The sequence below is a fragment of the Branchiostoma floridae genome, chromosome 19 (assembly GCF_000003815.2).
Source record: "Branchiostoma floridae strain S238N-H82 chromosome 19, Bfl_VNyyK, whole genome shotgun sequence".
In the NCBI taxonomy this organism is placed as follows: Eukaryota; Metazoa; Chordata; class Leptocardii; order Amphioxiformes; family Branchiostomatidae; genus Branchiostoma; species Branchiostoma floridae.
In genome coordinates, this window is record NC_049997.1 from 6,327,096 (window position 1) to 6,354,548 (window position 27,453).

A 27,453-nucleotide genomic window follows, 5' to 3' on the forward strand; every position below is an offset into this window, starting at 1 on the left:
GCATTGCGTGGCAATACGTTTTTTTTTGGCCTGTGCGAGAGGGGACTCCTTAGCTGCCTGACACTGTTGCTTGGCCTGTTCAATCATGTTCTTCAGCTGCTGGGCCTGCTGGATTATACTCCCTACCATCTGCAAGGAATACAATAATTGTACTTGTAGTTTAAAAAAAAGGTAAAAAACAGCTATGTCATGGGCTCCTAAGGGCACCCGCCCCAGGGGCAGGCCAAAAACTACACTAAGACGGACAATCTAAACAGCATGGAAAGCACAGCAGTAGCTGTTCAAGACCGCACCCGTTATATTGGAGGAAGTATGCTCTACGAGTTGACCAATGCAACAGTGTTGCGGGAGGGTCTAAGGTTTAAGGTATTTAAATGGAAAATGTAGTCACATAGCCTTTTTGAGGCTGTCAGGGCTTGCTGGATTATACTACCCACCATCTGGTAACAGGACAACAGTCTTAAGAATCAGGTGGCATTTTTTGTCAGTGCGATGCGTATGAAGGAAAAGGGCTATGGGACATTACCTTTACCATTCTTTGAGCAAGACCAAAATACATTGTACATCCATATAATATTTTTAGAAGGAGGACTTCACAATTTTTCTTCTAATTCAACCTAAAAGTTAGCCAGATTCATTATCTGCCATCAAATTCGTCAACTGCCATCAAAACATCACTTTGTTAGATTTCTCATTTGAAATGAACCTCCATACATGTACTGTTCACATTTACTTGTAAGATCAGATATACATGTAATTTCAAGATATCCCTGTCACATTCATTTCTATCTATACATGATATCACCTTACCTCCTCTAGATGCCACCACTGTTTCTGCTCCATCACATCTACACTGGTCATGGCGGGCGTGGCAGACTTGGGAGTGGGAGGGGGGATGGGGGTGATGACGAGGGTGTGGTTCTCTCCTGATGACGGGGAGGTCTCGAAGTTTGCTGTGCCCCACTTGACTGGAGACTCGAACGTTGGAGTGTTGACTGTGTCCCCCGAACCTGATGGTAAGGCGGTCATGTGGTTAGGTGTTGTTGACCTACAATGTAGAATCTAAAGGTTTTGGGTCCGACAACCTTGCAGGGCCCTTGCACAATGCATCTATTTCCTCACTGGAGTCAGGTGTCTTGACTGTGTCCCCTGAACCTAATATAAGGCAGACTTGTGGTCAGGGTTGTTGATTTGGAATCTAAAGCTTTTGGGTTCGAAACGCTGGCAGAACCCTTGCACAACACAACTATTTCCTCACAGGACTGAGGCTGGGTACTGCTTATAACTGTGTACTGGTACTGTACTGTGAAAATCAATTTGGTACAGTTTCAAAATACCAGATCATGAGGTATCTGTACAACTATATGCTTATTTCTGTGACTGAAGATGTGTAAATACTTTAAGCTCTGGAAACTAACATGCTGCGCTGAAATTTACAGGTCCAGACCTGTACCTAAACCTCTGTAACTGTAACTGTAGCTGATGTAACGTTTGTGCATGCAGCATATGCTAAGGACAACATAGAGCCGGAAGCTCCCACTTCGAGCCACACTTCAAGCATGCTTAAGCCTCATCCTTCATGTATCACAATGATCAAAAGGAGTAGGGGTCCTTTCCAGTGTAAGTGGATCAAACCTTATAGTCCAGTCCTACACAGCTTGTACCTACTGTACAAAACTAGTGTGTTATGCCTAGAGGTGGTTTACCAGTTATGCAAGATAAACAAACAAACAAACAGACAAACAAACCTCCCACATCCAAGCTGACGGAGCCCCGCTGTGTGATGACTGTGCCTGTTGGGGTTGTGGTGATGGTGACTGAAAATACAAAAAAAATTTGTATCAGCTGAGACAAGGGGAAGGGGATTTTGATGCAATTTAAATTTTAATGAGAATTGGGCCAAAGAAACACTGACGACCTCATAATACTACACAGGGCTTGCGACACCAAAATATTCTGTATTCTTCTATGTGTGATTTGGTCATAAGAAATGTATTATTTTGGCCTTTCAAAGTTCACAGGTCAATATTCCAAGTCCTCTTGAGGACGATTTGTCTCATAGGCTATGGGAAAAATGCTGTGTTAACTGTTTCAGTCTGGAAAAATTAGGATTGATAGCAGGGCTTTAGCCAGCTCGAAATGTTTTTTTCGTCAGCCAATTACAAATGTCGCGAAAACCGCGAAAATTAATTAGAAGGACTGAACTGAGACCTTGAAAACGGGTTTTAATGAGATTATCGTATGCAAAAGGGCGGCGACACACATTGTCAACAATCATAACAATAGCAAAACAAACAGTGTGTGGCTTTTACGGCCGTGGACGGCGTCCCAAAGCTGCCTGTAGCTTCCACCAAGGATTTTTGTCCGTCAAGGTTGACGGATTGGTTTTAAAATTTTTCCGTCAGACGCAGCAAATTTCCGTCAATTGATGGAAAAACGGACGCTGGCTAGAGCCCTGATTAATAGGTAGGGGTTATCTTTTTAAATTTTCTTTTAGACTTTGGCCTAAACTCTAGTGATACAATGAAGTATAACTGAAATGCATGAAAGGACTTACTTATATTTTGTCAAATGTCAAACTTTTGTAAGTAATGGTTACGCATTTTTTTAGGCCTTACTGCTAACAATAAAAGTATGCAAGTGAAAAAAAAATGATCTGAACCAACCTGTCCCATCCTTAGCGAGGTTGGATGGCTGGAGGGGAGGGGGTTTGGAGAGGGACCCCCGGGGCATCTTTTTCGTCGGGGTGAGGGGTTCGCTCGTAGAGTCCCGTTTTCTTCTCTTGTATGGCACGAACAGTCTGACGGGGCCGGACTGAAAGATCCATAGTAGTACGGATACATTATTCTTAAATGAAATACATTCAAAGACCAAATATTGTACATTTGCTGTTATAGCAGATAGCAAAGGCCTATGGAAGCTTATATATTTCATTGGAAGTTTCAGATATTATACTAATAAAACATTGACTTGTAGCATGAAACAGCATAGAAGTTATTTCCTCCTTTTTTCATGTTTGTATTGTCTTCAAGTGGAATACTGTTGTGAAAGTTGCCACAATTCAATTTTTACTACAGTCAGTCTATACAGACTATGACAAACGACAAGAAGCAAACAACAACGAAGACTACAATATAGTTTTTAATCTGTACAAAATAGTTTTCACAAGACCAATTATCATTAGAATGTAGTGTAGACTCACGTCACTCAGTTTTTCGTACAAGCCCAGTTCTATTCCCAGTAAAGCAATCAATCAATCAATCAATCAATCAATAATCATTCTCCTACGCAGAGACATCCAACAGCACCAGCAAACTGTCGCTTGTCTGTACTCTGCTATCTTAACCGTCACCATCAGTTCCTGTGGGCGTCGCCACAACCCAGCTGTCAGCCAATCAGAGAATAGGCCTTTCAGTTTTCAAAAGGAATCCCGCATATATATATAAGGATAAGCTCATTAAAATTCATAACCAGGGTGGTCAGAAACTGATCATGACGGATGTGATAGCAGAGTACAGACAAGCGACGGTTTGCTAGCGCCGTTGGATGTCTCTCTATAGGAGAATGTGTCAATAATCAATAATCCAACAATCAATCAATGTTATAATGTAGTGTAGACTCACGTCACTCACCACACTTTCATCATCACAGCAGGCAGCGCAGGTACACGAGGTCGCGTGGGGCGTGAGGACGCCCTCTTCGATTAGCGTGTGGAGCGTACGGCCCCCGTACCGGATACTTCGCTTCCAGTCCTTGCTGCTGGCGCGACCGGATAACGCTTCAAACTCGCTCGGCGTGTACCAGACATCACCGACTTTGATGCACTTCCCTCTACCACCTAAATTAAAGATACAACAAAATGAGTACATTGTCATCTTATCCATCTATGTATTCATTCATTCTCTTCCAGTCCTTGCTGCTTGCGCGACCGGATAACGCTTCGAATTCGCTCGGCGCGTACCAGATATCACCGACTTTAATGCACTTCCCTCTGCTACCTAGATTAAAGATATAACAAAATGAGTACACGCACTAGCACACATGATCATCTTATCCTTCATCCATATATCTATTCACTCATTCTCTTCCAGTCCTTGTTGCTGGCGCGGCCGGATAACGCTTCGAATTCACTCGGCGTGTACCAGACATCCCCGACTTTAATACACTTCCCTCTGCCACCTAGATTAAAGATCAAAATGAATACAAACACTTTTATACATCATCTTATCCATTCATTCATCCATCTATCTATTCCATCATTCTTCACTCTCTTCCAGTCCTTGCTGCTGGTGCGACCGGATAATGCCTCAAGCTCGCTTAGTGTGTACCAGACATTGCCGACCTTAATGCACTTTCCTCTGCCACCTGGATACAAATGTACAGTTTGTACATCAATGGTTAAAGTCCTTCCTGATGGTGCATACGGCAGTGCACATCTCCAGTTCAATAGCCCTTGGGCCACACATCTTGGTCCAAGCACTACAGCAGGGTCTACTCCACTGGTAGTCGTGTGTGTTAAAGAACTATACTAGACTAAGTGATCTTTCCCAAATTTGCATATCCAATCATCAGATTCTGTGCATGCATGCTGATTGACCCATTCTAAACAGAAACACAGTTCCTGTATTCTGAGGGTCAAGTTTCATGAAACAAAACAACAGGAAAGCCCCCTATGATGATTACTATAGCATAGAGGCCCAAATCACAGCATAGGGGCCCAAATCACAGCATAGGGGCCCAAATCACAGCATAGGGGATCCAAATCACAGCAAAGGGGATCCAAATCACAGCATAGGGGATCCAAATCACAGCATAACGGGTCCCCTATGCTCAAGTATGCTGGAGAGAGCCCTGGCACCCGTGCCATTGTACATACCTGATCCTAGCTTGGACTTGTACAGCTCTCCGCTGGTGTTGCGACACCTGACAGGTAAGACTGGCAGGTTGATGGTGTCGTCCCAGGTATACCTGAAAAAGGAACTGCAGGGTTTTATATGCTGGGACCCTCTGTTCCCAGAAAAAGCTGATAGTGTCGGTGATACATACATACAACAATAACAAAACAAGTCATCTTACATGATATAGGTTCTTTAAGAAGCTGTGCTTTATCTGCTGGGACCCTCTGTTCCCAGAAAGAGCTGATAGTGTTTGCGATACATAACAATAACAGTATCTAATAGTTCTATAATCTAAGGTTTTAAGGAACTGGAGGGTTTTACATGTATATGCTGGGACCCTCTGTTCCCAGAAAAAGCTGATAGTGTCGGTGATACACAACAATAACAGTATATAACAGTTCTATAAATGTAGGTTTTAGGAACTGCAGGGTTTTATCTGCTGGGACCCTCTGTTCCCAGAAAAAGCTGATAGTGTTCGTGATACATAACAATAACAGTATCTAACAGTTCTATAATCTAAGGTTTTAAGGAACTGAAGGGTTTTATATGCTGGGATCCTCTGTTCCTAGAAAGAGCTGATACTGATAGTGATATACGTGTATATGATCAATAACATAACAAAAACAGGTACTGTAAACAACAAAATTGTATTCCTACATGTAATACATGCCATCAACCTTTTGGGCATACATTTGCAATAAAGTTATATCTATGTATCTATATCTCTATCTATCTTTATACATTCTATATTTATCTATCCGTCTATCTTTATCTTTCTCTCTATATATATAGAGAGAGAGATCGTTAGAGAGCAAGTGAGAAAGATAGATAGATAGCTCTAAAAAAGGAGCTGAAGGGTTTTATATGCTGGGACCCAGAAATAGCTGATAGAATCCGCGATACATAACAATAACAGTAACAAGTCATCCTACAAATGTTCTTTAATGTATATGCTGGGACCCTCTGTTCCCAGAAAGAGCTGATACTGATAGTGTCATAGAACTAAGGTTTTTATAATGCTTTAGATGATGTACAAAAGCATTCTAGATTACTCCTAGACAAGTCATAGTAAATTCTTACAGTTTGCAAAATGTAAATACGATTACAAATATGTCCCAATGTTTCCATGAATAGCCTGTGTGCATGTATATCAGGGCTCGAAATTCATTTTTGGGATTAGGTGCACTGGTGCACCCAGCTTAAAAAATTGGGTGCACTACAAAAATTTTGGGTGCACCACTTAAATTTAAGTAATAACCTAATAAGAAAACTTAGTTACAAGCTATCAAATTCTTAAACAAGTACCATGACAGACATTTCTATAATCTTTCTAACTTAGATGTCAAGAATATGTTGTATACTACAAAATGTAGTGTACTTTGATATCATTACATACATAAACCTAAGAAAATATTTGGGTGCACCCTGTGCACCCACAGAAAGTAATTGGGCGCACAGCTCCAATTTTGGGTGCACCTGGGTGCACATGCACCCAGTACTTCGAGCCCTGATAGTGCAAGGCTTCTGAACTGCAATAAGTGTGGGGGAAGTGCCATGAAAAAAAAAAAATATTTTGAGCTTTTAATGTTCATCGAAAATTATCTATTTTTGCAGGATATTTTATGACATCAAACAATGTAAATAAATTGACAACATGGGCTTCCAAATTCCAGTTGAACTGAGCTGTGCAATATGATCCCAACCATTCAAGATAGTGCTCCTTGCAAGATTTTTTGATAAATAAACTACATGTACATCTACAACTGGGACTGACGAAATGTTCAACCTTGCTAACAGTACCTTGATATCCAATGATGTAATTGTATAATATTTACCTTGGTCTGCCATCTGATGGTGTTGCGGGGGTAGCGGGGGTGAGGGGTGTAGCGGGGGTCTTAAGTCCCGAGTCCAAGCTGGAGTCCTGTACCACGATAAACGTTGTCTTCTGCCCATCGTGCAAGGCTTCTGTTGTAAGGAGGGTGGGTGTTGTGCCATGGAAAACCTGCGAGATCGCCTGAAATTGAAAAATGGCGGAGAAAAAATGACGCCTTGTCATAATTCAGGACAGACAAGGAGCTGGATTGTAAAGGGCCTGGCAGCACTTAGTCTGTGCATATCAAACTCTGCTCTTAAGAGCTATTCGTCTGTGACTGGCTCTTCCAGAAAGGAAGGGCTGCTATAAACACGATTTAATCTGACAACTTCTGGCTTCCAGAACAGATTTGGCTATGCTATGGGCAGACAACATGGCTATTGGCAGTGTGAAACCTACAAGATTGCCTGTAAAGGGCCTGCCAGCACTTAGTCTGTGTAATGCAAACTCTGCTCTTAACAGCAATTCGTCTGTGCCAGGCACTTCCAGGAAGGATGGGCTGCTATAAGCAAGATTTAATCTGACAACTTTTGGCTTCCAGAACAGATTTTGCTGTGCTATGGGCAGACAACATGGCTATTGACAAGTAGTATGTGTAAATAAATATGACAAATATAACAGTTAAGTTGGTCCTATACTAGTACCCTTTTTTGGGGGGCAATGGATTGTCACTAGTATGGTTAGGGGGTAGACTGATTACCTGGCAAGCAAAAGGTTGGGGTTCAATCCTGGCCATGATGTTGAACATTGTAACATCCATTTATTAATCTTTCAAGCTAATTATTTTTCCTCATGAATTTGCATATATGATACTAAGTCTTATTTTTGCACTAAGGTCAGGATCAGGGTCCCAGAGGTGTTATTACCCAAATCACCTGACATCAACAATAACAATAACAACAACAACAACTTATTGACAATAACATCTTGGATCCTGTCAACGCAATGCCAATACATTTTGTAATCAACATCAACATCCTGCTATAGTGCTAAAAATATCTTATGAAAAATAACTCTTATTGACAGGAATATCATGTCAAATTAGTACTGACAACAAAATTTATTGACAGGAACGTGTTGTCAATGTAATGCAAAACAATTCTTATTGACACGAATATCCGGTAGATAGTGCAAAAACAGTGATTATTGACAAAATAGCCTGTCAATAAGCTAGACCTGATGGCCAGATATATGCAGACCCAAGAGTACACTGTTCGCCCCCCTCCCCCATACACAAAGATGGTGTAACAGACGCCACATATACGGTGACCGTTTGATGACGCAGTGTCGCATTCTAACCCAAAAATCACCTCAAAACCTGCCGAATCTGACAAAAAGTCACCACAGAAGGGCTCAAAATAACGTTTTGTGGCGTTTTTCTGGTCAGGCGGCTAGCAGACGACAAAATCGTCTCGGGAGAAGTCGTGAAGGCGCGAAGGCAATCAGCGTCTGGCCGGGCGAATTTTCCACCCAAGCCGCGCCATTTTGTCATGAAAAAATGCAGAAGGAAGTCGGGACGCCTTAAGACGCCGCCTCACCTGCTCTGAGACGGACGTAACGGTGACAGGCGTGCAGGTGGTCGGGATAACGGTGGACACGGCCACGGGATGAGGGTCGCCCGGCTCGCTGAAGGCGGACTCGTCTCCGCTCGGCAGCTCCTCGGCCTCGGGCAGCCCGATCGGGCCCTGCTCGGCCAGCACCGAAACTTCCGCCGCCTCGCTCCCGCTCCCGCTCCCCTCTTGTTTCTCCTCCATGGCCAGGAAAACCGCCGGCTCAGGTCCCAGTGTCCTCGCCGTCGTCTTTTCTGTCACTTTCGAGTGAAAAAATGTGCAATTTTGGCGGAATTTTAAAGCTGGAAAGTCCGGGAGTGTGACTTCGGTATTTTTCGGTTGTTGTTGTTCGCCCTGTCTCGATCCGACATGTCTCTTCTCGTGTTGTCTCGCGCGATATCGCGAGACGGAAATGGCGGGAAATTCGTCAGAAGATTGGCTTTAGCTAGTCTCCAAGCAGAGGTTAGGCTTGTACGGCGTTTTTGTCACTCACTCACTCACTCACGGCCCGTAACCATAGTGGGGTTTTCAATTTTGTCATTTTTCATACTTGAAGGCCAGTATAGACAAATGAAACAATAACAAAACAAAAAATTCTGACAAAAATTCTAACCTCTGCTTAGAGTGAAATGTGTCCTTCTTTTAAATTAAAGGAACTGCATGTACATCAAACTTATCCGAATTTATGAAATCTTACGAATTCCTGCACAATTTCGAAGACCTTTCTAGGTAAACTCAATCATACAATTTAAAAATTCTTCAAGTTGAAAGAATCTTGAAAATCTTTAACAGTTACTTTTCTTCTTTTCAAAATTGAAAATCAACCTACTGTCAACTTTATTTTTTAATAACACTTGTCAGGTGACACAAATGAAGAGATTTCATTAAAAAAGAATAATACAATTTTGAGCATAATTGAAATGTTCTTGTTTATTGCAGCTATACAACTGATTTTGAACCAGGCTGCTACCTGATATAAAGCCTTAATAACACTTGCAGATTTCCGGCAATGTTGACAGTTGACTTAAGCATAATACAAAGGGGCTCTTCTGAATTCAACATAAAGCATTATCAAGACCCCCATGCAGGCCCTCATACTATGAGTCATAGTTGGATGTGACTTTGCCTTTATGTGATACATGATTCATTGTATTGTGAAGCAAACCAGGTTCCACTACTCTTCTCCCAAAGTGTGTTGGATTCTTTTACATAATTCCTTTCATCGTCCCATTCATCTATAACGTTAACTTACATTTAGTCAACATTAGTTCCAAGAAATGTCACAATCTACTCTTAAACAGATCTTCAACAAATAACAAATAAAACCCTAAAATGTTGAAACTATTTCCTTAACAATTGTGCCTTTAACTTCATATTATATACATCTAAGTTATAACATTACATACACAATCAGTATCATGATGCTTTGATACAATGTATATCTGGGTATTCTATATACACACTGTGTATTTTTCTCCTGTAGTATCATGATGCCAGGCCTGCCTCTTGTATATCAAGAAAGAGCCCTTCCTGTTGCATTCGCCATCAGCCAATCAGACACTCCCCTTCCTGTTGTTGTAAGGATAATTATCAGCCAATCACCTTGCCTCATGACTGCAACTGGCAACATGATTTCAGGTTCATGCATATGGCTGGCCAGCACTAAATGTACAAACAAGCCAGGATGGTATTTAAAACAAGTACATTTAAGGCATTTATATGTGAGCAGAAGGCCTAGCATGAGAGGATTATTTTCTGTGAGTATTTTTCTTCATTAGATAAAGTGCTATGCTTGTTGAGGATCCTGTGGCCACCATTTAGGGGTCTCTGCCTTCAAGCCAACCTCCTCACCACTGTCTTGTTTACAGTACAGCTTCTCTTGGCTGGGGAACAAGAAAATACTGTCAAGTTAAATTGTTGTTTGCTTGGTACAAGTGGCATACAGGTAAGATACTTGAAGAATGATGTATTGGAAAAGTGCAGCCAGTTTGGAACCTGGTACTGTGACTCACAAAAAATGCTCTTTTGATAAGTAAACAGTGCATAATCATGGTTAAGTACAATATATTGCAAGTTTTATCATGTTTGCTTTTCTTCTTCTCAAAATAACTTTTTCGTGAGTCTTGGTGCCAGGTTTAGAACCAGCTGCCGTTTTTACTATGACATCACCGGCAGAAATTATCTTGATTATCTGGAAGCAGGAATCAAGAAATGGAAGTACAATTTGTAAGGCTTGTAGCCTGATTAAATCTTGCTTATAGCAGCCCACCGAACAACTGGCTGTCCACCAAGGCTAGTTATGGCCCAAGACAGCAGAGCTTGTGTTACACAGACTATAAGGTTTGATGTTCAATAACATCAATATTAGAAAGGTCTATGCTCATTGAACATTATGGTTTGTGTGACCTAAGCACTTGAAACAACTAGTATCAGAAGTTAATGATTATAACTGTGATGCATTTTCATCTCTCTATTTCCCAGGGTTCCATGGGCTTACCTGTGTGCCAGTCTGACCAGAGCTATCCCATGAACCCCTTGGGCATGTCTGAACTTGCCGACATTCTTTCCCTTCTCATTGGTTAGCGTTGACCCCGCCTCCAAACTGGCTGGTCTGAAAAACAAATTAACAGTGGATAAGGGACAAGTCTAGTTTTTACGATAAAGATGTGGCAACAAACAGCTTGCAGAAGCGTCTGCTCTTTTCCATTAAAGCATAATGCAGTCTTAGGCCCCGTTCATGATGCAAAAAATGAAATGGTTCTATCGGTTAGGCCTGGAAATCCGACAGCAAACGACAGGAAACGGTTTGCATTTTGCGTTCATGATGCAAACTTGCAAACCGTTTCAGTTCCTTGAAAAGGCAAGGTAATGCGACCCCTGACCCCTGAGGTTGTTGTGATCTTGCCCAAACCATCCTTGCCCAAACTTGTACTTCTGTGTCAGATTATTGGTCTTTGATCGTAATTAAACCAATGTCTTACTGAATTCGATGCTGGGTTCTGTTATGAAGTTGGAAATACCTCTGAAAACATTATGGTCCCGATATATGCCATGCTATGACATTTCCACTGGATCTCCTGACACATTCCCCTTGCGATATCAGGACTGCTAGCTCCTCAGTCGACCAGGAGGCGGCCCGATTATAGAAACGAATCGTACGATTGAAAACGCGGCCGAAACACCCGAATGACAAGTTAAAAATTGTACTTATCCCCCGTGGCGCCACAAAATATGAACGCACATGCCCAGATGTAAAACAGATTGCACCGCTTTTGCGTTCATGATGCAAATTCGCAATTCCGGACAAGGAAGAAACCGTTTCAATACTACCTCGCGAGAAGGTTCCGAACAAACCGTTTCCTACCGCTTCAGATCCGTTTTGGACCGTCCATGATGACAAATCTTATCCGTTTCAGCAGGCCTAACCGATAGTAACCGATAGAACCGTTTCATTTTTTGCATCATGAACGGGGCCTTACATGTATTTACGTAAATTTGCTTCTTGAGACAAAAAATAATTTTACCCCATCCGTCCCAAAAGTGACATGAAACTGTTGAAAATGTACTTTCATAAGCTTAAAGTGACATATCTAACCAAGAAAATCGACACGTTACGTAAGCTCCCAAACAATGAGTGGGATTGAAAAAAATTTAAGCTGGAGACAGTGCTGCTACCAACCCTATACGAGCAATCCCGATGATGTCACGGTGTCTCAAAAGCAGGCGTTTGGCAAAGCTTGATTTACATGTAAACCAGCAATTTGATCTGCTAATTTAAATATCTAATTCCAATCCAATCTACTGACTGAAGTCCTGATAGGCACCAGCAGTTGAATAATCGGATATAAACAACAACAGCTCAATTTTTTTTTTTTTACTGAAATTGGAAACACAACATTGTTCCTAGACCTTACCTGTCCAGAGTGACGGGCATGAGTCGTTTCCTGATGACTCCTGTGTGGTGGGTTCTGGCAGTTAGCTCCTGACCAACGTAGCAGCCTTTGTCAAAACTCACTGTGGATATATAGTAACAACACATTTTGAAGCATAGAAAGACAATTTTAGATGTAGACAATCTGTACATGTTGTGCTTTGCATTAAAGATCTATATTGAATACAAATGTACATAGATTAATGATAAATCTGTACATGTTCAACATATATTATCAATTCAGTAACATTACTTGCATGCTATATCCCAAACCTCCAGCACATGATTATTACTATAGTATATGGGTATCAAGGAACTTTCACATTTTTTACAATTACAAAAGCATAAAGCAAACACATAGTAGTTACTACACAATTATTTCTTATGTGAGAAGTATTTGACATTTACAGCAAAAACTGCACATCTTCAAACAAAATTCTTTTTATCTGCTTCATACAACTAGAGTTTCATCTTTGAAAATATTGAAAAAAAAAAGGTACCTCCGTTCAGGAAGGCCAGGTTGCACTCTAGAGGTGTGCAGTTTCCTGTGGGGAGGTCATTGACCCCTTCCCCCACCCCTAGCTGATATCTGTGTGTGTGGTAGTCTTCACTGGTTCCCTCCACACAGTCAAACACTACTGTGGAGGGAGGGAGAGAGAAAATGATCGTTTATCAGTTAGTTTTGAAGAAAAGGATATTTGATTAACATGTTAAACTGCAGAGTGTTTGGCCTGCAAGTCCTGGGTTAAAGTCCTGTCATGCTGCCGATCGTTTGCTCTTGGAATACGCCTTCAATATGTGTTTCTTACTCCATCCAGGTTTAAAAATGAGTACCTGACTTTGGTTACCCTGCTCTGGACACAATGAATGACAACCTACTCAAAAAGGCTATGGGACTAGTTTTATTGAGGAAAAGGTCACAAAAACACTCATAATCATTGTCATACCTTTGCAGAAAAAACATATGATTCTAAACACAACTACCCATCAATATAAATCGAAATAGAAGAACTCATTTCTCAACAACTTCTTAAATACTTCTCAAGACTCAATGGAGATTGAAATAAACAAACAAACTCACAATTGGTCCCGCTCTTGAGCACGACCCTGTTCCCAAGGTCGGGAAGGCGTGGGTCGATAACCGACAGTCCCGTGTCCGACACGAACACTGGAGGGTCGCTGGTTCCCGGCAACAGCGCCCAAACTGTGTACTCATCCGCCACGCTGCAAATGTCTACCTGTATGAAAGTCATGATCATGTAAAGAAGTCACAGTCAATCCTTTAGATGATATTATATGAAACTTTGTTGAGATTTAACAGTCATCAATGAAGTTTGGAAGAAATTGAGCAAGAAAGAATACTGGAGACTTTCTTCTATTTACATATTTGTCAATAGTTACTGAGGGAAACAAACTGAAGCTTTAAATTTGCTGCCAATTACCACTATTGACTTTGAGCTATTTGCAAGAGAGGACAAAAGAGGCTTGGCAGCTATATAAGGTTTGGAGTGAAGATCAAAGAAGATAGGATAAAAAATGTATAAAGCCAAACTCAATCTCTCTGAAGGATATTGTGGTTATAGAATTTTAAAGCGGCCTATCTGTGACAGGACCAAATGCCTATGGCTATAATTTGCACAAGACATGCATGACTGTCCCAAGAATGCTCTCAGTATGATGATCATAATGTCCCTGTGACCTAACTGTACCTTTTTCCTGATCTTGTACATCTTCAGGAGTTTGATGAGTGAAGGGACCGCAGTGTGATCACACTCTAGAAGAAGGCTGGGCGGGGAGTCAGGGTTACTCTGGAGATTATACATCAAGATGTCATACAGCACTCGGCCCTGCATGGGATTAGGTATACAAAATTTAAAATAAATTAATGAAACACAGGACAACCAACGGATAAAAAGGTCCAGGATTCAAATCCCAATTGCAGCAGGCTGGCCGGGAAGGTGGGGCTACCATAGAGGTTACACCAGGACATCATACAGCAATTGGCCCTGAGAGAAACAACACCATGTACAAATGTATACTTCAGAACACAATGAACTGAAAGGTCTGGGCTTCAAATCCCAGTTTTACTATACTTGTAGACTGGAAGCGGATAATCTCCAAGCAGATGCTACAGTAGCATAAGATAGTATCAAAAGCTGGCAGAGGAGTGAAGCCGGCTTAGGAGTGTGTCTCGCTACATGGCAAATGGACACCTTTTGGCTGACTAAACTCCTTGGCCAGTTTGGTACTATCTTACGGCATTGTAGGACCTACTTGGAGATAAGGAAGTGGAGGCATGGCTAAGTCTTGGACATCTGGAAGAAGAGAGTGGACTTGGTCTGGGCAACCTGTCCATGATGATGATGATGATGATTAACTGTACATTTTGCCAAGTAAAAAGTTCAGGATTAATCAATATCTTTTTGTTTCTGGTTTTTGTTTCTGCAGAGAGGTCAGACTGAAAAGGTAAAAAGTAAGAAAAAAAGACCAACCTGTACATTCAGTATCATTGTATACAGAGCCCTGTTCTCTGTATTCAGGCTTGTGACATCATTCGTGACCAGACCCTGTAGGAACGGTATCGTATCCGACCCCGCGACTCGAACTAAGCTGCGCTCTTCCAGTCGGACACATTTCGCTTTTACATCTTCTGCTGTTGTGTTACTACAGAAAGTTCTGGTGAGGAGTTTGGTTTGACAAGTTGGAGATGGTCTGATATTTCTGCTGGAGGTTTGAAGGTGGTGGATTTTTGTGAGAAACATCTGGGAGTATCTCACACACAGTCCCAGCCTCCCGGCCATGGTGTTGGTCTATAGAGAGGAAAATTCAACACAAGCTTATTCAATCAAGGACATTATATCAGAAGGACTGAGTACATAGCTAACACCCCGCTGTGCCCATTGTTTTGCCCTGCCAAATCCCGCTGGGTTTCTTTGTCTCCATCCCTGCGAGGTACTAGTACTTCTTTGAAAAGAACGTCCTTGGTTCAACTTATTCTCATTATTGTTGCAAAAGTTAATATACATATTATACAAATGTATATTTTTTCATTTTCTACAATCACCTGAAAAACTTCACATTTGTTTTAGATCTTTGGATTAAAAAAAAACAACAACTTGGATTCCAAGGTCCAAAAAGTGCATTGATGAAATACTGCATTGCACAGTGAGTTACTTACATACGTAACGTTAACTGATCTGTTAGAATTTTATATTTTGAAGATACAATAACCCTTAAACCCCATGACACATTTTATAACTCTCATATGCAAGATTACATTCGATTACGTTATACAAAGTAGGTTATATATAGTAATTCGTAATGCATAATTCAATTTTTTGATTGCAAAACAATCTGCCCCCCTCCCCCAAACTAGGCGTCTGAGCATCGAGCTCACGAAAATCGCAGCAAAGATGCGCAATAGCTCATGACAACTCATTCTACGTGTTGTACATCTATTTCTCATAAAAATAAACTTACCTGTACTGAAATATCTTGCTCTAGTTTTGCTTAACACGAATTCCAAAGTGGCAGACGATTTTTTTTTCTCAAAAGGGCGCGGCCATGTTGATGATGATGATGATGCTTTTGTTGCGCACTGCAAAGTACTGCCCTCTAGCGGATAACTGCAGAAGTGCAAAATGGGGGTTGCCTTTGATGGAAGTTCGATTTCTCTGTTTTTCAATATCCTGGAGACATTCACTCTATTTTACCACATCAACGTATTTACTTGATCTATAAACAAGAAAACCTATGCTTTGAAAATTGTCTAAAGAAGTCTGCCACGTTATTTTCAATTTGTTTATTTTTCATACTCAGTATTTTAGTGATCTCGCATCAGATTCGTTGTATGTTATACATGGAACTAACCTGTTTCAGCCTGCCTGGTCTTCCCGCCAAACTCTGCGATAGACAGACCATATTTCCTCTGTATTCGGGTGCAATCAGAAAGTAGTGACAACTATCTGACCAAACTCGTGACAATTTTGTATCCAAACTATTGCACATAGTAAATAACCATTTAAAATCTGTACTGTTTCTAGGAAGTTTTGAAGACGTCTTTGTGGCAGATTTTTGGTCAACAGGACATCCAGGCTTGTGATTGACACAGAAAGTGCACCGCGGAAGGATACATAAAAATTGACGTGTGATGTGGGAGACAAAATCCGTGTCCGGGCTTGCATCTGCAGCACTGTGTGAGTGGAGACGTGTTGTGTGTTTGTGTTGTTTCCTCTCCCGCTCTGGCCGTCATTTAGCTGCGAGTTTTGCCGTTCAGACTTTGCCTATGTCCTTGCGAGCGGGTTGAGCTGTTGTGGGTTGCAGCTAGAGCGGTGAAGTGTTCGAATTTTCCCTCGTTCTTGTCATATTTTGCTGCCTGGTCCGCAACGAATAGTTCGTGTCTGAGGTGACCGCCAAATTTTGTCTTTGGTCTGAGTCAGTGTGGGGAATATTGTGCACTGTGTCATTGATACAGCACATGTGCAGTCAGTTCCCCGCGTGGGGAGATTTTGTGGCTATTGTTTGTGGCTGTGATTTAGCGGCTGTGTTAAATTTTCTTCGTTGTGGTTCAAAGTTATGGCCGAGGTCTCAGGCCGCCATGTTGGAAGGTTCTTATTAAGCTAAGACCTCGCCGTGAATATATGGTGCATCCTATTATTTTGCAACGCCGTCACAACTTGAATGATTCGTGACTGAGGGGGCTGCCATATTTTATGTTTGGGATGTCTGTCGCTGTTAACTCATATGTCGTTGTCACAGCACATTTGCCATTCACCCGCCGTGAATATACATGTATAGCGCATTGTTGTATCTTGCAACGGCGTTAGGGCTATACCGTACGGTGGTACCAGTGCTCACCGTATCCTGTAGAATTGCTTGCTTACTTGCTTAAGTCGAGTCCATCCGGCCTCGAGTTGAGATGGCAGCCCAGGCGTCCCTGTTAATCATTGCACTTTGTAAGTTGTCGACTTCCAGGCCTGTGTCTTTCCTGAGCATGTCTATATCCTGTAGAATAAGGGAGGCTTTTGATGACCGAGTAATAATCAGTATGTGGATTGTCAGAGAAGTCCACCGCCACAAGGTTTTCGGTTGTAGTTATTTCTCGTCACCTTTAATATATCCGCCTTATTTTAGGACGAGGCGTGTGCCCAGCTTTCTTTTACAACATGGCGTGGTACATTGTTCTGTAGTGATTTACTTTCTGTTTAGTTATTAATATATAGACTAGGCCAAAGTTTTAGTTACGAGGGCGTCTCTTGACACCTCACATGTAAGCTTCTCTTGGACTAAAGTTAAGTTATGAGGGCATTTCTCGACACCTCCCTCGCAAATTTTATTCCTTTGGACATGGTTTTCCAGGTCAGCTTGTTATACAGAACTTAGGAGAATCCAGCCAGCTCTGGGTCAAAGTAGACAGGTTTAATTTTCACTGATCAGCCTCTTGGAAACCCAGACTTCGGGGACCGTCTTGTACGGTGGAAGCTGACTCGGTGTAGCTAGATGGGCTGGCTGGATGATCCATTTTATTGGCTTAGTGACGCAAGTTTATCTGGAAAAATCATAAAACCGATTCAGATACCAAGATATTTACAAGTTATTTACAAAAAAAAAACACGCACCAATCTCTCAGTATTGGTAAAAAAAAAAAAAAGATTGGTAGCTGTGCTCCATAGTACAAAGTGGTAACATTATTGGCACTTTCCTGGTACTATTCCATATTGCACCGATTCAGATACCAAGATATTTACTCCGGTATGCAAAATAACACCACTGGTCTCTCAGTATTGGTAACAAAATTAATTGTGCCATTAAATACAAATAACATGATCTGCACTTGCTGGTACTATTCCATATTGCACTGTGTTGATAAGGTTGTCAGTGGAAATTACATTGTACCACCAACATGAAATTAACTAAGACGTAGAATACATCATGTAACGTTCTTGGAAATAAGAGTTTCATGACAGTTTGAATAAAGATGACACGTATACTTCAGGTTCTGACGGGCATATACACAACAATATTTTATGACAGGTTACACTGCCCTTAAACCTTGCCGACAATTCTGCACGCACGGAATAAGGCTTCATCCTTCAATCTATAGAAGATTTTCTTTTAACGGGAAGATGTGGTTATTTTCTTTGCTGCTTTCCTTATGAATGAGTGTTCTCAATAATTGCCCATGGATACATTCTTTACTATAGTACCTCCGTTCTGGAAGTAACTACAGGAGCTCTTTGTCCCTTGTGCAGCGTTACTCCCATGAGCGTTTTTGTCCATCGAATGAAACGTTGACGGGAATAAAGGTGCGAGCCTGCAGTTTCTTTAAAATTCGGTCATTTTTTTAAATGCTGCATAATATTCTTCACGGCAAATGGCGGCCGGTGTTGAAAAAAACTGCATGGTCGAAAATGTGCAATGAAATTTGTGAGCGTTAGCCATCATATTTTTGGGGGGACACGAATGTAATTCTGTTCTGAAAAAAAATATATAACCGAGGGGGTGATCACTTGTTACTCCATTTCTGTTGTTGCTTAGCTCCCATGGGCGTCATTGCTCATAGTTAAGGGGAAAAAAGTGCGAGCCTGTTATGGCTTCTACATAGCTGATCTTTCTGCCCTGTCTCCGTATCTCATGTTGATGTACGGTTTTCTATCAGCGCTAGCATATTGTGTGGTGTGCTCTTTCCGGAAAATTCATGTATGACCTGCATGGACGATCTATGAGAATAAATGTACATATTTTGTGATGTTATAAAGAATAATTCGTTTGCATAGAGGTGGAAGAAACATGCTGTAATTATCACAATTGGGGCCGAGAATAATACCACAGCTGGTGCAATGACCGCAGTGTTGGTTGCAGCCGACGTGGCGCCGACGGCCTGGTGGTCTTAGCTTCCTTACGGCCAACGGCGCGGGAGTCTGGGTGGCTATTTCCCGGCCGCCTGTCAGAGGAGTGTCCCCTCCGTCTAGATTCTTCCGTTGACTGTCACTTCTGATTTCCTTTTTTCTCACCGAGGTGATAAAGATACATGAATTTACCTTCATAACCTGTCCCAGGTCGTAGTTAATGTTAATCAGAAATTCCCCTGCAAGTAAAAGAAAAAACGTCATTGTACAATATATGGTTGATATTCACAATATCACCACCAATGAAGTTAATAGAGAATTATTCTGCGAATATGGACAAAATGTAATAAATGTTATGCAACATAATGTGCATTGGATATGTTGTTGCAATATAAAATGTAATTTTGCAACCCAAAGAAAAATTGACTTTTTAACAGTGGGTATTTTAATAGCTCAGTGCACCCCCTCCTTTCTCTAAGTCTTTGAAGTATTTCCATACCAGGCTGGCACCAGTCGTAGATACCCCTGGCACGTGGCATCAAGATGTATTATTTGTCTAAGCTCGTTCCAAAATTGATGATGAATATTTACCGTCTAGAACGTCCTTGAACTCTTCGAACCGCCTACTTGAGATCTCTTTGCAGTAAAGCCAGATGCCGTTTATGGACACAAATCACAGCTTCACGCAAGTCGTCAGCGATAGAAGTGGTGTAATCGTGCGGTTGCCGGCGTTGATCAGGAAGCGCGTCTTGAACTCTGTCGTCACAGCAGAGCTCCAGCCATCCCTCGTAGTCCAACAAAACCTTACTGCCGTCAGCCACATAACCCTTCCTCTCTCTGGAGATGGGCTTTCCTCCAAGCCTCCGGAAGTCGTCCAGACCGATGAGGTTCCCTGAAGCCCCGGCGTCCAGCTGGCAGCGCACTCTCTCGTGATCGAACACCAGATCTTTCTCTAAGTCTGAAGTATATCCATACTAGGTCGTCACCAGTCGTAGCTGGCACATGGCATAAAGAAGTCTGATTTGTCAACAAAAAGTTCCCTTTACATTATCGTTTCTCGACTCTGAACAGCCACTTGCACAAAACCACTGTCCTCAACATACTAGTACTTTACCAGCAGCACACTTCAAACCTATTCTGGGAAGCCAATCTGGCGTCTAGAACTGCACGTGGGACTCTGTCGACTTCGCGACGTAACCGACTTGGTTGGTCCGGTAAACTGGGTTTCTCCGGATGAAAGAGACTGGACTCTGTCCACGCCTTATATAGTGTGATGTAGTCACGTGATTCCGGCTGACAAATGATCACGCAGTGTGAATAGTCTCTACGTTCGTCCTGAAATGATGGTTAATACGTATACCTACCATCTAAAACGTCCTCGAACTCTTTGAACTCGTCATCGATAACAGTTCGCTTCCTTTTGGCACCAACTGCAGCAGCCTGCGTTAACATTGAATTCAGATTCAATCATTTAATAACAATTGATTAATTTTATATTGAAAAGAAACAACAAGGGTAAATCACTTGTAACAAGACAAAGCGCATCACAGGGTGCAGGGCAGGAGTAAGACGTTTATCAGAACTTATTACTCTCGGCTGACGTCTGCACCAGATTTTCGCACTTGTCCACCAGGCTGGTGATACGGGAACTCCCTGTCTACTCTTTTATTCACACTTTCAATAAGTGGAACCTTAGGCACGCAATAATGTCCAGAAAATGTTATTGAAGTTTTCTTTCCTATTCTGTGTATATTCCAGAACCCTTTGTTCAAACTCGTTGGTATTGTATCGGTAATCTTACTTTCTAAGAGTATTGCCTTTGTTCCTACTTTTAAGATAGATATAATATGATAAAATATGGCATAGCTCTCGGGATCCAGGAGACAAACTGTAGGATGGATAATATAGAGTGAGAAGAATAGAACATTACGGGGTATTTGAGGATTGGGGGAGTGGGGGTGGTCGCAGCCGCCCTAATGAAATTCCTCATGCTGGAGGTCCCTCACCGCAGTTCCCCCATCTTCACACGCTGCTGTGGCACGACCGTCTCTACAGCCTCCAGATCCCAGTGAAGGCGTTTCCTGACTGCAGTTGGGGTTACTTTTGACAGAGAAAGAAAAGAAAATTACTCACAGAATTCTCAATTTATGACTATGAGTACCAGAATAGATGACTTTTCATACAAGACTTATTAAAGCAGATTTTCCTAAAAGGAGAGGATAGTGCAATGTAGATCTGCCATAGTTTTGTTAATTTATGACTATGAGTACCGCGTAGCACAGTGGTATTGTATTCGGCCCGTGATCGAGAGGTCGCAAGTTCGAATCCGCCTACCGTGTTGCCGGTCTTGTGCCCTTGGGAAAGGCACTTTACACGACTTTCCTCACTTTACTCAAGTGAAAAATGAGTCGTCCCTCGGATAGGACGTTAAATGGAGGTCCCGTGTATGGGGAGAGCCATACCCCATGCACGTTAAAGAACCCCCACACGTGCGATGGTGCGGTGTGCGTTGGTGCAAATCCTTCTGTCGGGAGTTGGTGATTCACTTCAAATCACCCGGATGGAGGCCTGGCGAACCTCTGTCTCGTATCAGCCACATGGTGAATTACATCATTCACCCGGACGGGAGACCTGGCGCATCCCCGTCTTGTAATTAGCCTACGAAAGGGTATGTCACCACGTAAGGGGCGGTATAACCCCGTCGTGTGTAGACATGTGCGAACATGTCTACATTTGATCACGTCGACCGATGATGATGAGTTTTGTTAAAGCAGACTGGGGCAGGCCCGAAGTGGGTGTTATGGACATGTGCATGTAGGGTCTGTCACCTGCAGGGGTTTTCAGGTGTTTGTTTCATGGCGTTTCAAGTTGTGCTTGCGGGCTGTGCTGAACCAACAATCGTCACACACAAAGACCTTTTCTTTAGTGTGGACTTTTAGATGTTGTTGCAAGTTGAATCTCCTCACTGCAGAATAGTGTGACCCTAACCAGACAAAGGTTCTCCATTTTAAACTACGGAATATAGAGACGTCTGTTTAGAGGTATCAGTCCTCATGGGGGCTTTTGTAAAATCCGGAGTTCGCTTTGTGTATTCTCCAGTCGTGAACTTGCACAGGAACATTTTCTTGAACTGTGTGACAAGCACATTTATAAATAGAACAAGTAAAATATTATTCTAGCTGTTCGTATCACTACTAAACAGATGGTTCAGCCAAGGTTGACCATAATACAGTTCCCTCTAAGAGGACCCTCAATCAATGTAAAAACGACACTCCATCCTACGGCCCCTAAATATAGACACGTCTGGGTCTCACCTCTAACTATGCGAGTATTTTACAAGCTGGCGTCTATTGATGCGCGGACCATAGGTCCAAATAAAATCTTTACATGGCCAAATCTGCGGCATGTGTTACCTACCTTTTGCTGGTCTGTCAGGTTTGGCCACTGGGCTCTGATTGCCAACGCTCCCATCTGAAAAAAAAGCAACAAAATATAATTTTAGTCAATGACTTACTGGACTTACTTCACTTATGTCGGGTGGCGCTCCTCCCCTGCCACCCGAACCACTGTAGCAGCCCAGTAAACTCTGTCGAGCATCGCCCATGCTGTCATCCTCGAGACCTGTGTCGCGTCTCCAGTCAATGTTTATTCAAGTATCAAAGTCGTACATCTTACATCTCCATCTCACCATTAACGTACCTGTTACGTACCTAGAAAGACGATGAAAGATGTTCAAGAATGCTTGAAGAATTTCCTCCAGATTGGATTGTAATCTCTTTTGAGAGCCAGTCACATCGTGTACTACAACTATTATTGAAAATTGGTAGTCAGCATTAATTTATCATGGATGGAGCGTATATTGACAACAGGCTATAACATTTTGTTGGATTTCTCATACTGGCATCAAGGAAGAAATAAGCCCTGGTTGAAATTATTGTCATAAAATAGTTAAAAGTTATGTCAATATTTGTTTGCGTCAACGTAATCTACAGACAGGTTCTCCTCAGTGTCATTATGCAAGGCGTTTCCCACCTCCTTCCGCAAACGTCCTCCGTCTTCCAAAATATTCTCATTGTCTCTCTAAACGCCCCGTGTGTTGTTTAGAAGTCATCATCTCAAAGATGATAAATCAATTAAGGAGTAAATATGACAATATATATTGATAAGTTTTGTAAAAGCGCGGCTGTTCCAACAGTGGAACTCGGTGTGGAAAATGTCCCGCTCCTCCAGAAAGGTGAACGTAACATGGATGGCAGGTGTCAGTCTTGCCTTGCCCTTGGTACAAAGCTTGAGGCGGCAGAGGCTGTCCCAACAAAGTAATTTGTCAATTGCCCTCTAGCCCGGTGGTGTGTCTGGACATTTCTTATCAGGTGTCTGGTTGACTGAATGCTCATCTGCTCATTGTCTCAATGATTAACATAGTGACAGGCCTCTGAAGAACAGTCCATCTAGGGAATATCCTCTTTTCACGCATCTCCTCGAGTCGGGCTAAGCCTTAGAGAAAGTCCTCGCATGTCCCCAAAGATGGTTCGAAGATTGTGCTGACGTAAATCATCTCTGAACTCCTCATGAAGCCCCCTTTCAGCACATGCTTTGTGCCCTCTTCCTCTAGCCTGGATACCTTACCTCAACCTGAAAAATATATTTCGTGTTGCACGATAGATATTTTGGGATCGGACTGGGGTTTGGTAAACAGGCTATCTTACTCCAGCGTTTTATCGCTCACCGGTACAATGTTCACCCGGCCTGGTCCCAGTTGCAGACCATGTCGTCTGGAATGCTGTCTCTGATGGCCGCTTCAACACGCTGGTAGAACTGGTCACGGATCTGTTCAAAGTCCTCGGGAACCTTCCTAGCTGCTTTGGTCACTTTGTGTTCCACGAATTTCATTCTTCGTAGAAAGGAGTTCGCCCACTGCTTCGTAATGCAAGAGATTTCATTTTTGGGGTAAAAATTATTCCGCCTGAAATCTGTTGTCTGCAAGATGAAAAATGTTAAAAGTTTAAAATGTTAACCACGTAGGATTTATTACTCCAGGTTTTAAGAAGAGAGAAGAGATCTAATTTTTATAAACTATTTCTAAAATTACGTTATTCGAGAGCTCCTCCCACGGAGGCCAGTGCATTGACCTATACGCACAGATCATTGGTCTAAGAAATGTATCTTTGTCCCCAAAGATCTAATCTACATAAAGAAATAACTGCCTACTCTTTCCCTTCATCTGTGTTACTTATAGCACCAAAATTGGGATCATGAATGTATGAAAAATAAACATCTATAAGAAATTACTACTTTAATACGTCGTTGGTCCGCTTCCTCTTCCTCTTGGTACTGCTAGCAGCCTGCGTCAACATTGAATTGAGATTCAATTATTTGAGCGAAATTTGACTTGATACTGATTTTTTTTTCAGCATGAATGCAATGGAAGAGCCGCAAGTATTTAGGCGTTTTGTCACACACTATATCAATTTTTTGTTTCAATACTACGTAAGGGCTACCAGTATTTGAGATCCCTGTGGAAACATCTTTTCTTCCCGCATTGAATATTGGAACGATCTAACTTCTGGACCAGTCAGTGGGAAATGTTCCATTTGAGAGGACGTTATTAATGGACATAATGAAACATACATGAAAGATAAAGTCATGTGACAAACAAATTTTTGATCTTAATAGAAAATGATAAACAAAAATAAGAAAAAAAAAATTTCAGCCGGGAAAAATAAGAACGAGATGGAAGTATCCTGTGTGATCCCTACTGCTCTTCCTGTCCAGCATGGGAGGCCCTACCACTTCATTTAAAACAAAAAGGTCAATTTTGGCACTTTGTTGTACTTCCATTGCTGCTATATTGGAGCTCAGGCCAATGTATATGTATACAATGTGGCCCTTGGCAGATATTCAATAATTGGCGGTCCTTATTCTCTCTGGCATTGAAACGAGGGGGTTATGACAGTTCTATCTTGCTCCATATAGGGACTCTGCTATCAAAGTTTTAAAAATCAACACCTTGCTTCTCGTCATTCTAAGTGTGTTCTACATGGACTTGCTATGTCTCTTCAACACATGTTTGATCGAAGTTATATTACCTACAGCAGCCAGAAGCAGAACTTTCTCATAGCCATGTACTTTCTTGAATGAAAGTTGTGTGAATAAATAGCTAACCATAGCTTCGCAGCGGCTTCATCACGCTCCGCCTTTGAGACACCACCAGACCCCTACTCACCCTAATTTCGAAGATAATCGCAATATGGTATTAGTAGTCATATACAATGCATAAGTCATATACAATACATAATATGATATATGATAATACATAATCATGATCATTTCCCTAGCTTTGTAATTCAGCCACTGGGGGAGCATAACTATTGTCATGCTGAATCAACAGATATGGACGTGGTGCTTTTCCTTGTTTTTAAATATTCTACTAAACTTGAAAGTAGTTTCGAAAAAAAAGATAGCCAGCAGTAGTTTCCCTCTTGGGCATGTTGAAAGGCTGTCTTAGCATTGGTCCATCCTGTGGCTCTTCCATCTTTGATTCTGTAAAATATTGTCAACATTGTTCAGGACTATGACAATACATCATCATCATCAGTCCCCTAGCTTGTAAATCAGCCATGGCCGGCATCACAACTGTCGTCATGCTGAATCAACAGACAGATTTGGCGGTGGCTCTTTTCCTTATTTCTAAAATATTCTACCAAACTTATCAAATTCGAAAAAAAAGATACCCAGCAGTAGTTTCCCTCTGGCACATGTTGAAATCTCTTCTGTGCATTTGAGTGTCCTCCATCTTGGATTCTGTAAAATATTGTCAACATTGTTAAGTAATATGATATATGACAATATATCATCATGATCAGTTCCATAGCTTTGTAAATCAGCCACTGGGGGAGCATAACTATTGTCATGCTGAATCAACAGATATGGACGTGGTGCTTTTCCTTATTTTTAAATATTCTACTTAACTTGAAAGTATTTTCGAAAACAAAAGATACCCAGCAGTAGTTTCCCTCTTGGGCATGTTGAATGGCTCTCTGATCATCCGTGCGTCATCCATCTTTGCTTCTGTAAAATATTGTCAACATTGTTAGTAATATGACAATACATCATCATCACTCCCTTAGCTTGTAAATCAGCCATGGGTCCAGCACAACTATCGTCATGTTGAATCAACAGGCAGATAAGGTCGTGGTGCTTTTCCTTGTTTCTAATATATTCTACCAAACGTATGAAATCATTTTCGAAAAAAAAAAGATACCCACTAGTGCACTCCCTCTGGTACACATTCACATATAGTGGTGCTCCTGCTCATGCCATCTTGATTCTGTAGAATATTGCCAACATTGTTCATTAATATGACAATACATCATCATATCATTACACACCTTATGAGACTGGTTTCGGGAAAAGAAAGACACCTACAAGCGCATTCTATCTGGCGCCTGTTCAGTCTTAAATAATGATGCACAGCTTTTTCTTTTGCTATCTCGATAATAATTTCTGTAAAATATTGTCAACGTCGTTCAGTAGTATGACAACACATCATCATCACCAACCTTATGAGACTGTTTCGGACAAAGAAAGATACCCGCCAGCGCATGCCCTCTCGCGTCCGTTCATGGGTCTATAGTAATATACAATTCGTCGATTTGCCATGTTAACGGTGATGCTTTTTCTCATTTCTAATATATTCTACCAAAAATATGAAATTATTTTCAACAACAAAAAGATACCCACCAGTAGTTTCCCTCTGGCACATGTTGAAATCTCTTCTGTGCATTTGAGTGTCCTCCATCTTTGATTCTGTAAAATATTGTCAACATTGTTCAGTAATATGAAATATGACAATATATCACCATGATCAGTTCCCTAGCTTTGTAATTCAGCCACTGGGGGAGCATAACTATTGTCATGCTGAATCAACAGATATGGACGTGGTGCTTTTCCTTATTTTTAAATATTCTATCAAACGTATGAAATTATTTTCGAAAAAAAAAGACAGACACCAGTAGTTTCCCTCTGGCGCATGTTGAAAGCTTCTCTAAACATTCTGGCATCTGCGTTGGGATCCATCTTTCTGGATTCTGTAAAATATTGTCAACATTGTTAAGTAATATGACAATACATCACCCTCATCAGTCCTCAGCTTGTAAATAGGCCATGGGGGCAGCACAAGTATCGTCATGTTGAATCAACAGGCAGATAAGGTCGTGGTGCTTTTCCTTGTTTCTAATATATTCTACCAAACGTATGAAATCATTTTCGGAAAAAAAAGATACCCACCAGTGCACTCTCTCTGACGCCCATTCATAGGTTGATATTGGTACTCCACATTTGCCATCTTGATAAG

General features: G+C 41.6%; 2 protein-coding genes across 6 annotated transcripts in view; both read right to left on the reverse strand.

Annotated features, from left to right (window-relative positions):
* LOC118406599 (deformed epidermal autoregulatory factor 1 homolog) overlaps positions 1-8,755 on the reverse strand; it is a 14,888-nt gene extending 6,133 nt beyond the window's left edge. Inside the window, exons 1-8 of one of the 5 annotated variants that reach the window (XM_035806757.1) lie at positions 8,310-8,755; positions 6,734-6,912; positions 4,877-4,968; positions 3,624-3,838; positions 2,667-2,814; positions 1,749-1,817; positions 811-1,010; positions 43-129 (exon numbers count right to left, since the gene is read on the reverse strand). In XM_035806757.1, the coding sequence (XP_035662650.1) occupies positions 43-129; positions 811-1,010; positions 1,749-1,817; positions 2,667-2,814; positions 3,624-3,838; positions 4,877-4,968; positions 6,734-6,912; positions 8,310-8,525 (1,206 nt within the window). In that variant the 5' untranslated portion in view covers positions 8,526-8,755. Of the gene's footprint in view, positions 1-30; positions 130-810; positions 1,011-1,748; positions 1,818-2,666; positions 2,815-3,623; positions 3,839-4,876; positions 4,981-6,733; positions 6,913-8,309 lie in introns of all 5 variants that reach the window. The other 4 variants (XM_035806755.1, XM_035806753.1, XM_035806752.1 and 1 more) reach the window with 4 other exon arrangements.
* Positions 8,756-9,231: 476 nt separating this feature from the next.
* Positions 9,232-15,872, reverse strand: LOC118406979 (putative transferase CAF17 homolog, mitochondrial). The gene is made up of 8 exons (XM_035807381.1): positions 15,733-15,872; positions 14,745-15,062; positions 13,962-14,099; positions 13,334-13,490; positions 12,753-12,890; positions 12,236-12,335; positions 10,819-10,932; positions 9,232-10,204 (listed from the first exon to the last, which is right to left on the reverse strand). Exons 2-8 carry the CDS (start codon positions 15,051-15,053, stop codon positions 10,108-10,110), a joined length of 1,053 nt encoding a protein of 350 aa, XP_035663274.1. The 5' UTR covers positions 15,054-15,062; positions 15,733-15,872; the 3' UTR covers positions 9,232-10,107.
* Between the last annotated feature and the right edge of the window lie 11,581 nt (positions 15,873-27,453).

Excerpts from the sequence above, each read along its gene's own strand:
- LOC118406979 (XM_035807381.1), bottom strand. The coding sequence starts at position 15,053 with ATGGCCGGGAGGCTGGGACTGTGTGTGAGATACTCCCAGATGTTTCTC. Across the intron at positions 12,891-13,333 it reads GCTCAAGAGCGGGACCAATT|TAGTGTTTGACTGTGTGGAG; the intron begins GTGAGTTTGTTT and ends CTCCCTCCACAG. Across the intron at positions 10,205-10,818 it reads CTGGTCAGACTGGCACACAG|CCAAGAGAAGCTGTACTGTA; the intron begins GTAAGCCCATGG and ends CTTGTTCCCCAG.